Genomic DNA, 12,154 nt, shown 5'->3' on the forward strand with positions numbered 1-12,154 from the left:
TTCCTACACTAATGAGCCCGAAGTTTGACCAGATTAATGTCCTACAAACTCTCTTTCCTTGGTCTCAGAATCCTTCGTTCAATATAATTTCTGATCCTCTTATTTCTCGGGACTGCAAAAAACAATAAATAGACAAACTGTACTAGGAAATGATTTTTTGGCTTTGGGACCTAGCCTTTTAAACCTTGCTTTTCTCTAGAACTACTAGAAAAAAAAATCATGATACTGATTTAATCATCTCAAAAGATCCTTCTTACTATGATATATCTTAATAAAATAACTCTTTTGACTGAGTAATGTTGATGATCCAGATGAGTCTAATAATTACTTTATTAACTCTTGACCCAAAGGATCTTTGCTATTCTATATCTATTTACTTGATAATATTTAATATGCCACATTTGTTTACTTGATAATATTAATAACTTGATATTAATGAGTCTATATATAACCTTATATGCCTTCATGGGAGAATACTGAAAATATTGAAAATTTGTTAGCAGGCTAGAGATTCTATAGATTTAAAAACAGTTATGCAAAGTACTTCTTACTATAATAAAAGACGTTAAGAACTGACAGCTATTGTGAATAGGTGTTTGTGTGTGTATATATGAGTATGCATGCACTAGTATAATTTACAGACAAAAGACATAGTATAGAATGATCAAACTTGTATTTCAAAAATAGCAGTTTTCTACATTTTTTAGTCTCATCAAACAATAACCATAATTACAATTCTATAAAGAGCCAACCAAAAATCATACCTAATATTGCCTTTTTTTCAAGAAACTGGTGGACAATAGCAAGCAACTGTTATCACAGAGTTGCCTCTGGCTTTATGATTGGTAGGAGTATAAACTCAGAATCCATTGAAAATTTTTTCTAAAGATATCCACAATGAGAGGAAAATTTCCCAAAATATGTCTTTTTTCTCAAATAGTTCATGTGTCCTAAACATGTATAACTCACTTTATTATCTTTGCCTATGTAATACCTGTTCCCTGGATGTTTTCCCTCTTATTTACTTCTCTAATAAACAGCTCATCATTCGAGACATGTTCTATAGAAATGTAGACCATTTTTTAAATCCTATTTTCTTCATGAGGTCTCACCTTCTTTAATCATATTAAGCTTTTTATTTTTTAAACTTCAATAACATTTCTATATTAGTCAGTTCTCATTATTTTCTAGATGTTTAATTGGATATAGAATAGCAAAGCTGCTAAAAAATAAAGATCCTGTGTGACTTGACACACGACCTGTCAAAGCCTCTAAGATATTAAATAGTGATATAAATAGTCCCTGTTTCATAGAACTATGGGGGGGTTGGGTTTGATTTGGTTTGGATTGGTTTGGTTTTTTGGGCTACACATGTCTCTATGCCCAGGAATCACTCCTGGCAAGCTAGGGGAACCATATGGGCTGCCAGGGATCAAACCTGGGTCAGCCACATGCAAGGCAAACACTGCCTGTTGTGCTACCCCTCTGGCCCCTCATAGAATTGTTGTAAAAGTTAAATAGTACTTATCAATTGCATTACTTAGCATATAATAAATGATCAAAAATTAGTGATAGAATGGTTAGAGGTGGTGAGGATTGTCATAGTAACTCCTAGCAACAACATTCCATTTTATTTTTCCCCTTGGTGTGGGCACAGCTGCCAGTACTCTTGACTTGCTCAAGGATAAATCCTAGTGGAATTCCAGGGACCATATTTAGTGCTGGGCATCAAACTTTGGTTGACCACGTGGAAGGCAAGTGCTCTGTTCACTGCATTAACTCTCCAGCCTATCAACACCATTCTGTTTAGTTAGCTTGTAAAAGCTTTGAAGATCGGGACTATTTCTACTATCTTCATGCCATCTGAGGTACCCTAATATCCAAAATACTCAACTGTTATCATCAATGACCAATGAACAACTAATTCATTGTATACCTAGCTCTGTTCGGTTGTACTATCTCAAATATGCAAATTAAATCAGAATATTATTTATTTTATTTCATTACTACTATGAAAGTCCTTTAATTTTATTGGTTTACATGGGTTAGTAGTTTAGTTAGAAACTCAAGAAGAAATCATATGCAACAATACTATAAAACAGGGGAAGCTACTTAATTATCCTTTATTCCTCTGGTATGTACACTTAAATAACGAAGTTTATGACCTCTGATGAAACCAAATATTGCACCATTGTACCAATATTTTTCTTAGTATGTGCCTTCTGATCTGAACTCAAGGTCTCTAATCCACTTTGAATTGACTTTTGTGTAAGGTCTGAGATGTGTATTCAGCTTCATTTTTAATATAAGGTTACCCAGTTATTTTGACAACACTTGTTGAAGAAGCTATTATTACTTCTTTTCATGTAGCAACTCCTTTGTTAAAAATTAGTTTACCATAATAAGTGGGTTTGTCTTGGGCTATTCAATACTCAGTTCTAAACCATAAGAGATTTTGTCAGGTTAGGTAGGTAATGAGATACCTATGAATTTCTCATTTCTAAGAATGAGTAGAATAGCAGGACATATGAATATAAGGGATCAAAAAGGGATACCTAGATTATAGAAATAAGGACAGGGAAGCAAAGAAACCAAAGAGGTTGTAAGAATAAACAGAAGGTAATAGGGGTAGGAGGCAGGGGCCTTAGATACATTTATAGTGTAAAGGTGTAGTATATAGTATAAAGGTATATACCAATATATGGAGCCAATAATAAATATAATAAGCATGAGGCACAAACTCTAATAACTAAACTTAAAATGTGCTTCTCTAGGAGTCAAGCTAGGTGTAGGAGGGAACCTGAGGACATGGAGGGAAGATGATACTAATGAAAGAACACTGTATCCCTGAAACTATATGAATAACTTTTTAAATCATGTTATCTCAATAAACATTTTAAACTCTGATAAACATAGCTAGATATATTTACAAATCTAGATATATTACAGGGGTTAATATGTTTCCTTGCATATAGTCCACTCCAGTTTAGCCAGTCGCTGGCACAATATATGGTTCTCTGAGTACTGTTAGAAGTGATTGCTGAGCACTGAAACAAAAAAAATGAACCAATTCAAATAACTAAATAGTTCATGTCATGAAAGATTCAATTTTAAAATGTCAGTTCTTCCTAATTTGACATACTGCAATCTCTATCAAAATACAAGAATGTTTTTTGTGGCTATTGACAAACTGGTGTGAGGTTTATATATGGAGAACCAAAAACAAGTCAGAATTATTTACACAGTATTTAAGAAGATCAAAGTTCGGGTTGATGCTATCCACCTTGAAGTTTTTTTATTAAAGCTACAGTAATGAAAATTAAGACTTTTGAGTGATTGTGAAATATCCACAGAGGTTCATCAGATGTAACAAAATAGATCTCTCTGATGAAGATATTGGAGAAAGCCATGCATCGTTAAGAGGCAAGATGTTTATGGGGAATTTATGTACATTTCCCTCAATTTACTTGTAAACCTAAAACTACTTTGAAAATGGACTTTTATTTAAAATCAGCAGAGGGGCGAGAGATAGGCCAGTTGAGTGCATGCTTTGCATGTGAAAGGCCTGGATTTGTTTCCTGCACTGTATGATCCCTGGAGCACAGGTGGAAGGGATCTCGAAGCATGGTGCCAGGAGTGGTCTATGAGCATCCTGCCCAAAAAACAAACAGACAAACAAAACCAACAAGAAATAAAAGAAATAAAAAATTAGGAGTAGGAGAGGAGAGAAAAAGAGGAAGAGAGGAAGAAACAGTAAATATACATCTGGTAAACTACTTTCAAATTCTCTGACTTTCTGCCACGTGAATTGCATTGTTCTAATTTCCATAAAAAGCTGGAATTAAGGTCCATCCACACAGCTTGTTTTATTAGTCCATTTCTATAGGACTTGCCAGATTTTACATAAAAATGAACTGAATGCTGAAATCTGAACACAACAAATACTGTTTTGCTTGTTATTTCTTTTTAGCTGATAATAATAGAACGCTGAATGTGGATTCTGCTCCAGTGACGTTACCTATGTCTGATCCAACTGCATGGGCCACAGCAATGAATAATCTTGGAATGGCACCGCTGGGAATTGCTGGACAACCAATTTTACCTGGTATGCTATTTTTAATGACCTTACCATTATTTTCTTGTGTTGACCATATGATACTAAAAATAGCAATATTGACACAACCATATTTTTGCCATTTATCAGATTCTGCATACGGTGTGCATTATAGCCTGGGTGGCCAGTAGTTATTAGTATATTCTCTATTGCACTGTAGGCAGATTGGATACACATATGCCATTGAACACTTAAAAGGCCTATTGAAATGATAAATAGCAAAATGTGACAAGGAATTAACAAAGTTTGCCTAAATGTATAGATTTCTTTTTTATCATGTTTTATTAATTACTTTATTTAAACATCATGGTATAGATTTCTTAGAGAAGGCAAATCAGCATGAAATTGCTATCAGAGCTACATAGACTCCCACCACTCATTTTAGATTGCTACTGGTGGGGATGGGGGAGAAAGAATGTGGAGAACTTGATAAACCCTATATTAACACTGAATAATTGTTTATATTTTTTGATTTATTATAGTTTAGGTAGTAACATTACTGCTAATGTTTACTATATCAATATTTAAAATTCCTGCACCCCAACACTCCAGTGTACCCACAACCCTCCACCACTGACCTCATGTTCACCTCTAGTCTAGTCCTCTCCAAACATGCAACTTGGTAATTGGTTTTATACTCCTATACAAGTTTGAGTTTCAATTATACAATGTCCAACACCCTTCACCTGTGCAGGTTTCCTGATACCAATGTTCCCATTGGTTTTCCCATAGAATGTTCAGCACTCTCTATTCTCTTTTTTTCTGTTTTCCACAAATAAGTGAAGTCATCCTTTTCCTTCTGACTTCTATTTCTTAACTAGATATCCTTCAGTTCCATCAATGTTGCAAATGAACTGCATGGTTTTGTCTTTTTTTACAGCTGCTTAGCATTTTACTGTGTCTATATGCCACAGCTTCTTTTTCCATTTATCCATTGGGCATTTGTTTTTTTTTTCTTTCTATTTTTCTTTTTTTTTTAAAAAAAAACTCTTCACCAGTGCAACATTCCCATTACCAATGTCCCAAGTCTCCCTCCTTCCCACCCCACCTCAGCCCTCCTATCTTTTGTCTCTGAGAATTATTGCAAAAATGTCTTTTTTTTCTTAAAACCCATAAATGAGTGAGACTATCCTGCATCTGTCTCTCTCCCTCTGATTTATTTCACACAGCATAATAGATTCCATATACATCCATGTGTAGGAAAATTTCATGACTTCATCTTTTTATCTCTTCTGTTCTTTTCTCCTCATATTGGCTATTGTATTACATGTTGCAATAAAGATAGGTGTGTAAATATTTGTTGAAAATTAATGTTTTGAGGGGAGATGCCAAGAAGTGGAATTTCTGGGTCACATGGGCCTTATCCTTAGCTTTTTTATTTTGTTTTGGCTTTGGTTTGTTTAAAGGTTTTTTTGGGCAGGGAAGCTGGCCATACTCAGTGAGGCTCTGAGGTTACTCCTGGCTTTGCATTTAGGAATTACTTCTGATGGTGCTCAGAATACCATGAAATGAGATGCTGGGTATTAAGCCTTGGTCAGAAGTATGCAAAACAAGTCCCGTACATGTTATACAATCTCTCCATTGCTATTCTTAGTTTTTTGAGGTCTCTTCCTATTCCCACCAAGAGAGAATATGGGTTTTGTCCTCTCCAACATCAGATGTTTCCAATATCTTCGATGTATGCCATTCTCACTGGTGTGAGATGATACCTCGTTTTAATTTGTATTTTCCTAATAATACGTGGTGATTAGCCCTTGCCCATATGCTCCTTAGCCATCTGCATGTCTGCTTTAAGAAAGTGTCTGCTCATCTCCTTTCCCCGTGTTTGGATGGGGTTATTGGGTTTCTGTTCCTGAGTCTTGTGAGAGCTTTATGCTTGAATATTAGTCATTCATACGATATATTCAGCTCATTAATTGGATCACCATGAGATGACAAAGTTGTTTATGCTTGAGTTTCAGCCATATCATATATTACACCCTTAACCTGTGTACATTTCCCTATATAAATGTTCCCAGTTTTCTTCCTGACCCCCCCTCCCCCGGATCTATATCTCCTGCCTGCCTCTATAGGAAACGTTATTCTCTCCCATCTTTTTCCTTTTAGACACAGGTTTGAAATATTTTTCCTGAAGGGGTATCGTGCATATCACTTTATTTCCCTTCAATGTCCTTCCTTGTCCAGAGTGATCTATTCCAACTGACATTGTTATAGTGCTCCCTTCTCTGTCCTAACTGCACTCCTGTGCATATGTGGCAAGCTCCTTACCACGGACTTATCCTTCTGGCCTTTGTCTCTATTGTCTTTGGATATTATTACCATACTCTTTTCTTATATCCCACTAATGAGTGTGATTATTCTGTGTCTACTCCTCTCCCTCTGAGTCAATTTTCTCAGCATAATACTAAGCAAATTTCATTTCTTCATATACTATAGAAATGATCCCTGAAAGTATAGTCTTAAATTTCATTACTTCATTTCTTAGTTTTTGCTAACAACTTCCTAGTATTCTATTGTGTAAATGTATCACTGTTCCTTTATCTTTTCATCTGCTCTCAACCACTTAGGTTGTTTCCAGATTCTGGCTATTGTGAATGGTGCTGCAATGAACATGAGTGCAGAGAGTTTTTTTAGGCCTCTAGGTTACTTTCCTCAAAGGGGTATTTCTGGGTCATATTAAAGCTAAATTTCTAGCTTTTGAGGAATATCCATATTGCTTCTTAAGGCTGGACCAGTTAGCATTCCCACCAGCAGTGAATGAGTCCCTTTATCTTAGCATCTGTACAAGCACTGGTTGTTCTTGTTCTTCTTGTGTGTCCATTTCTGTGGTGTGAGATGATATTTCATTGCTGTTTTACTTTGCATCTCCATGATAATTTTTGGTGTGGTTAAGTTTTTTTCTAATCTCTACCAGTGCTTTAAATATCTTATATATTGACCCTTTATCAGATAGGTATTGGGTGAAGAGTTTCTCCCGCTCCATGGGCAGTCTTTGTATACCTATTCACTATTTCCTTTGAGGTGCCCAAGCTTTCTAGTTTATTGTAGTCCCATATGTCTATATTTGCTTCCACTTGCTTGAACGGTGTGTTTCATCCTTTAACTTTACTATCGTGGAGTGTTCTGCATAGGTTTTTCTCTATGTACCTGATGGTTTCAGATGTGATCAAAGTCTAATCCATTTCGGGGGGCAGGGTTTGCAACACATCCGGCAGCACTGAGGGGTTACACCTCATCTGTATTCAAAAATTATTCAACATCAAGACAAGAACTGGGTGCTGAAAGGATAGAAAGTGAGATACTTGAAACCCCTTCAGTAACAATATTACAAACCACAGTATCTAAAAGAAAAGACAGGAAGAGAGAGAGGAAAGATGTCTGCCTCAGAGGCAGGCATGGGGGATGACAAGAGAGAAACTGGGAACATTGGTATCAGGAAACCTGCACAGGTGAAGAGTGTTGGACATTGTATAACTGAAACGCAATCCCGAACAAGTTTGTAAATTGTATTTCACAGTGATTCAATAAAATAATTTATATTTAAAAAGGAAGTAATGAGTTTGTAATTATTTTCCTCATTATTTATGATAATTTAGTTTAAAATAAAACATTATTTTCTAGCTCGATATAGAATGGTCCCAAATCAAAATCTCTTATAGGCTAGAATGACTAAGAAATCTGATTTGCTTTAAATATTTTCAGGTTATGGAAATCTGAATTCTGTAACTATATGTACCAGAAAAAATATTAAAGCCAAATCTGTTTTGATGCCAAGTATATTAAATATTGGCTTTCACTGGATCATTTATAAATCACCAGATATAAGCATAAATCTTTGCTCACAAAATAATCCACAATGCTTAGCTACCCATCCATTTATAATGTCAAGCAACAAAATGTTCAACATTTAGAGTAAAGTCATTCAAGCCTCCATTCCAGGCCCATAATTTGAGATCTGTTCAATTACAGGGTAAAATGCGGGTAGGATTTCTTGACAGTACAGAGGGTTATTTCCAGGGCCTTAAAGACCAAGACCATCTGTGTAGGTTTGAGTCATGCGTTGACTCTTGCTATGTGTCCTTGAATAAGTTACTTGACTTACCAATACTTTGATTTCATCTATTAAGAATTGAGATTATTTAAGTTATCTAACTTTTAGAATTTTCTGAAAATTAGCATGTATGTTTTGTTTAACACAATGTGTGGCATGTAATAAGAACTCAATAATAAAGTTGGATTGTAATTATTAATACTGTTAGTCATAATATCTCTATAAGTAAAAGGAATACTAATATATCTCCTTGAAATGTCCACTGAACTGTTGCTTTAAAATACCTGGAAAGTATACAGCCACTGTCTGTTCTGATGAGTTTCCTTCACATTTACCTCCAACAGTAATTTGAAACTTCAGGAATGGTATGTGTTTTGCAAGTGTGTGTGTACATGTGTACATGTGTGTATTGTTAGAGATCAAACCCAGAGCCTCATGCATGGGAGGCATATGATTTACCAGTGAGCAACATCCTTAACTTTCAAGAATTATTTTAAGTTTTACCTCTAGTCCCCTTTGCCTATATCTTGTTTTACTAAGGACCATAAAGAAATAACTTCTCATTTCATCTTTATCTTTTAACCATCCTTTAGGAAAAATAAGGGTCTTTAGATTGTTCACCTGACCTTAGAAATATGGATATTTAGTACCATTCTTGTCCTAAATAGCAGTGGGGCAATAACTTGAGACAGATTTTTAAAACCTTTGAGTTCTGTGTGGACTGATATTTTCTCCTCTCTGATTTTAGGGGTCTAAACTATCTAGGTCAGAATGTTGCTTATGGATTCAGACTGCTTGGGTTTCAGTAATCCCCTTCTCTGCCTTTAATTCAGGGGTTTCAAACTCGAGGGCCACAAATGGCCCTCCGTACAACATTTTGTGGACCTGCCCTAGAGGAATCTTTTGTTTTGTTTTGTTTTGTTTTAGTTGTTTGGGTCACACACACCCCAATGTTCAAGGCTTACTACTGACTTTGCACTCAAGGATCACCCCAACTTTGCTTCCTGTAGCCCGCAAGTAAATTGAGTTTGAGACCCCTGCTAGTTATGGAACCAGTGGCATGTAACTTAATTTCTCTCTTCCTCAGTGTCTCCTTCTACAAATGGAGATAATAATAGCACCTAAATCACAGGTTTGTTTTATAAAGAAACTAATGTCTATTTAATACCTGGAAAGTCTCAGGAATGTAGTTGGATCACAGTTGTCAAGGAACTGTATTATGACTATTATGATTTCAAGTTCACCTATTGTGTAGCAGTCACACAACATTGAACTATGGCTAATTTGTAGTCTTAAACAACAGTGAAGAACTAGAAATGTAAAGTCAAAACTTTTTTCCACTGGAGAACCCTGGAAAATGACAAATGGGGAGAACAACATCTGTTTTCCACTGCTGGTGATTGGCCCCTATCAATCCAATGCAGTATACAGGGAAATGAAAGTTTGTTAATAAACTGCACTGCTCCCTGTCCTCCATGCCAAGGTCTGGAGAAAAAGGAAACTGCCATCTTTACTGCATAGTGTTAGGACTAACTATATTCAAACATGCTCTAATCCTCTTTCCATCCCTCAAGACACTTGAAAAATGGAAAAGGGAGCAAATAACCGGTAGGGAACTCTCTGAGGTCACTTACTCAGCTATTTTCTACTCCTTAGAAAGTGAGAAGATTCACAACTAACTTCTTTGTCCTATCTTATCTTCCTTATTTATGACAATATAAAGGGGGTTAGAGTATTGATGTAAAACAAGTGACATGTAAGTTTCTTTGTCTTCCCCAGAGAGGTCAAATCCATACTGTCATAGAAGTTGACTGTATTGGACAAATACTTGCCATTAAGGTAATGTCTGGCTTCTTAGATTCCTTAAGTGGAGAGCAGAGGCAGGCCATCTCTGGGGTCTGACATGGCATTTTCTTTCATTTAGCATGGTATTTTGTAGAGCTCCTATTCAATAAAGTTAATCCACAATGATAGCAGATTAGAAAGTACCCTCTGGCTAATGGTTTTCCCTGCTAGAGTATTCACTTTCCTGAGCAGGTCAAATAAAACCAGTGTTAGTTTTTATATGAAGACAGGCATCCAAAAAAGTATGGCCTTCTTCTTATGGCGCATTGTTCTGCTCATCATCCCAGATGAATTAAAGAACAGTCCAATTAAGGGATACTCATTGAATACCGTATGCCGCCTCCTTTAATTTCTCCTCAATTAGCTGCCAAATGTGGAGCCTGTGAAAGTCTCAGAGCAGGAAAAGAGTCTCTGTAGTGTCTGTTATATAGACTAGGCCATCAACATAGTGAGAAATGTTAGAAGACTTGAACTCAGGGACTTTATTTCCTGAATAACATCCTGCATATCAATGGACATTCATTCTTTTGGGAATTGAACCCAGAGCTTCAGGCTTATGCATGAGCACACACTTATCACTGAACTCTGCCTCCAGCATGGCCTTGCCATTCTTTTTTGTTTGTTGCTTATGGCATGAGTACTTTTTAATTTTTTTTAATTGTATCAGTAAAATACACAGTTACGAAGATATTCATGACTGAGTTTCATCAGACAATGTTCTAACACTCATCCCTTCACCAGTGTGCGTTTCCCACAAAGACAGTTCTCTGAAGGTCAAGTCTCAAGAATACAGAAAGAAATAATGAGAATGTGTGAGACATGATCAGCCACCTCTCTGCATACTCCTCAAGAAGACCTAGACTTGGTTTTCTATTACTATCTTCTACCAGTAAAGTGCATGCCTTCAATGGCAGATAAGATTGAGGACCCCAAAATGATAGTATTGTATATTTTCAGGGTGGATACTTGACTAAGACCTAACAACATATAAAACACTATACCTTCTAGCATTAGTATCCTTCCAATATAACAGCAGCTAAGCATTAGTTCCATTCACTTGTGCTTTTATATTAATTTTTCTATTCACTAAGAATAGATTAGATTAGGCCAAGTGAATTCAAAATAGTTATGATTCATTCATTTCTTTTAAATTTGGCAGAGACAGTAAAGTCAGTTATCACTAACATGCAAGTGTCACAGTAGAAAGAAATATCAGTCTCATATCTGTCACACTATAGTGGAAGCGGAGTAATAGGTTGGTTGGAGTCATCAGAAAGGGGAATCATCAGAAAGGGTTACAGAAGAGTTTCAGGGTGTATGGGGGAAAATAATAAAACAGGCATAGTTCAGGGAAACAGAACAGTCTGCCGATGACTGGAAAATTTAAAGAAGTATACACTACAGAGAAAGTAATTAAATATTAAATAAAACTATATTACCCATTCCACAAAGAGTTTGAAGCAGCTTATAAGAAAGATTGCAATATAACAGAAAACATTGCAAGTAAGATAAATCACTATCTAGAAACATACACAAGATTCGAAGATCAAATGCTGAAGTTAATTAGAATTCATATTTGTTGGTCACCATATACCACCCAGTTTCTAAAGCTGAGCTGCACCTGGGACCAGGTTGTTCAAAACCAAAAGGGCAAATTGATCAATTACATAATTTGCATTTTCCATAAAGAGAGCATATATAAACCATTGTCATTTTCTTTTTACTGTATTGATTGATTGATTGACTGGTTTAGGGGCCACATCTGGCAGCACTCAGGGGTTAATCCTGGTTCAGCACTCAGAAATCTCTCATGGCAGGCTTATGGGACGAAATGGGATGCTGGGAATCGAGCCAGGTCCCTCTCAGTCAGTCACATGCAAGGCAAACACCCTACCACTGTGCTTTCTCTGGCCCCAAATTTTTGTCATTTTTATATCTCTTCTATTTTTCTTTAATGTCATGTTCCTTTTCATTGAGTCTCTGACTCAAGTTTCAGTTACTTCCATTTTGCTATTGTGTACTTCTTTATTATTTAATGCCTTCAATTATTTGTAATTAATTATTGAATTCTTCCCATCATTATTTAGAGTTGATTCTCTTTTCCAACAATTTCTTCAGTTTAATGAGCATTGACAGAACTGTTA

The 12,154-nt window shown here is 35.9% G+C and overlaps 1 protein-coding gene and 1 pseudogene across 1 annotated transcript in view; one reads left to right on the top strand and one right to left on the bottom strand.

Moving 5' to 3' along the window:
• The window catches only part of ENOX2 (ecto-NOX disulfide-thiol exchanger 2), a 257,188-nt gene that overhangs the window by 117,854 nt on the left and 127,180 nt on the right, over positions 1–12,154 (top strand). The window contains exon 3 of the mRNA XM_049766997.1: positions 3,971–4,105. Coding sequence (XP_049622954.1) covers positions 3,971–4,105 — 135 coding nt within the window. The remainder of the gene's footprint in view (positions 1–3,970; positions 4,106–12,154) is intronic.
• On the bottom strand, positions 6,455–6,575 carry LOC126000070 (uncharacterized; annotated as a pseudogene).

Source organism: Suncus etruscus, chromosome X, assembly GCF_024139225.1.
Source record: "Suncus etruscus isolate mSunEtr1 chromosome X, mSunEtr1.pri.cur, whole genome shotgun sequence".
Classification (NCBI taxonomy): Eukaryota; Metazoa; Chordata; class Mammalia; order Eulipotyphla; family Soricidae; genus Suncus; species Suncus etruscus.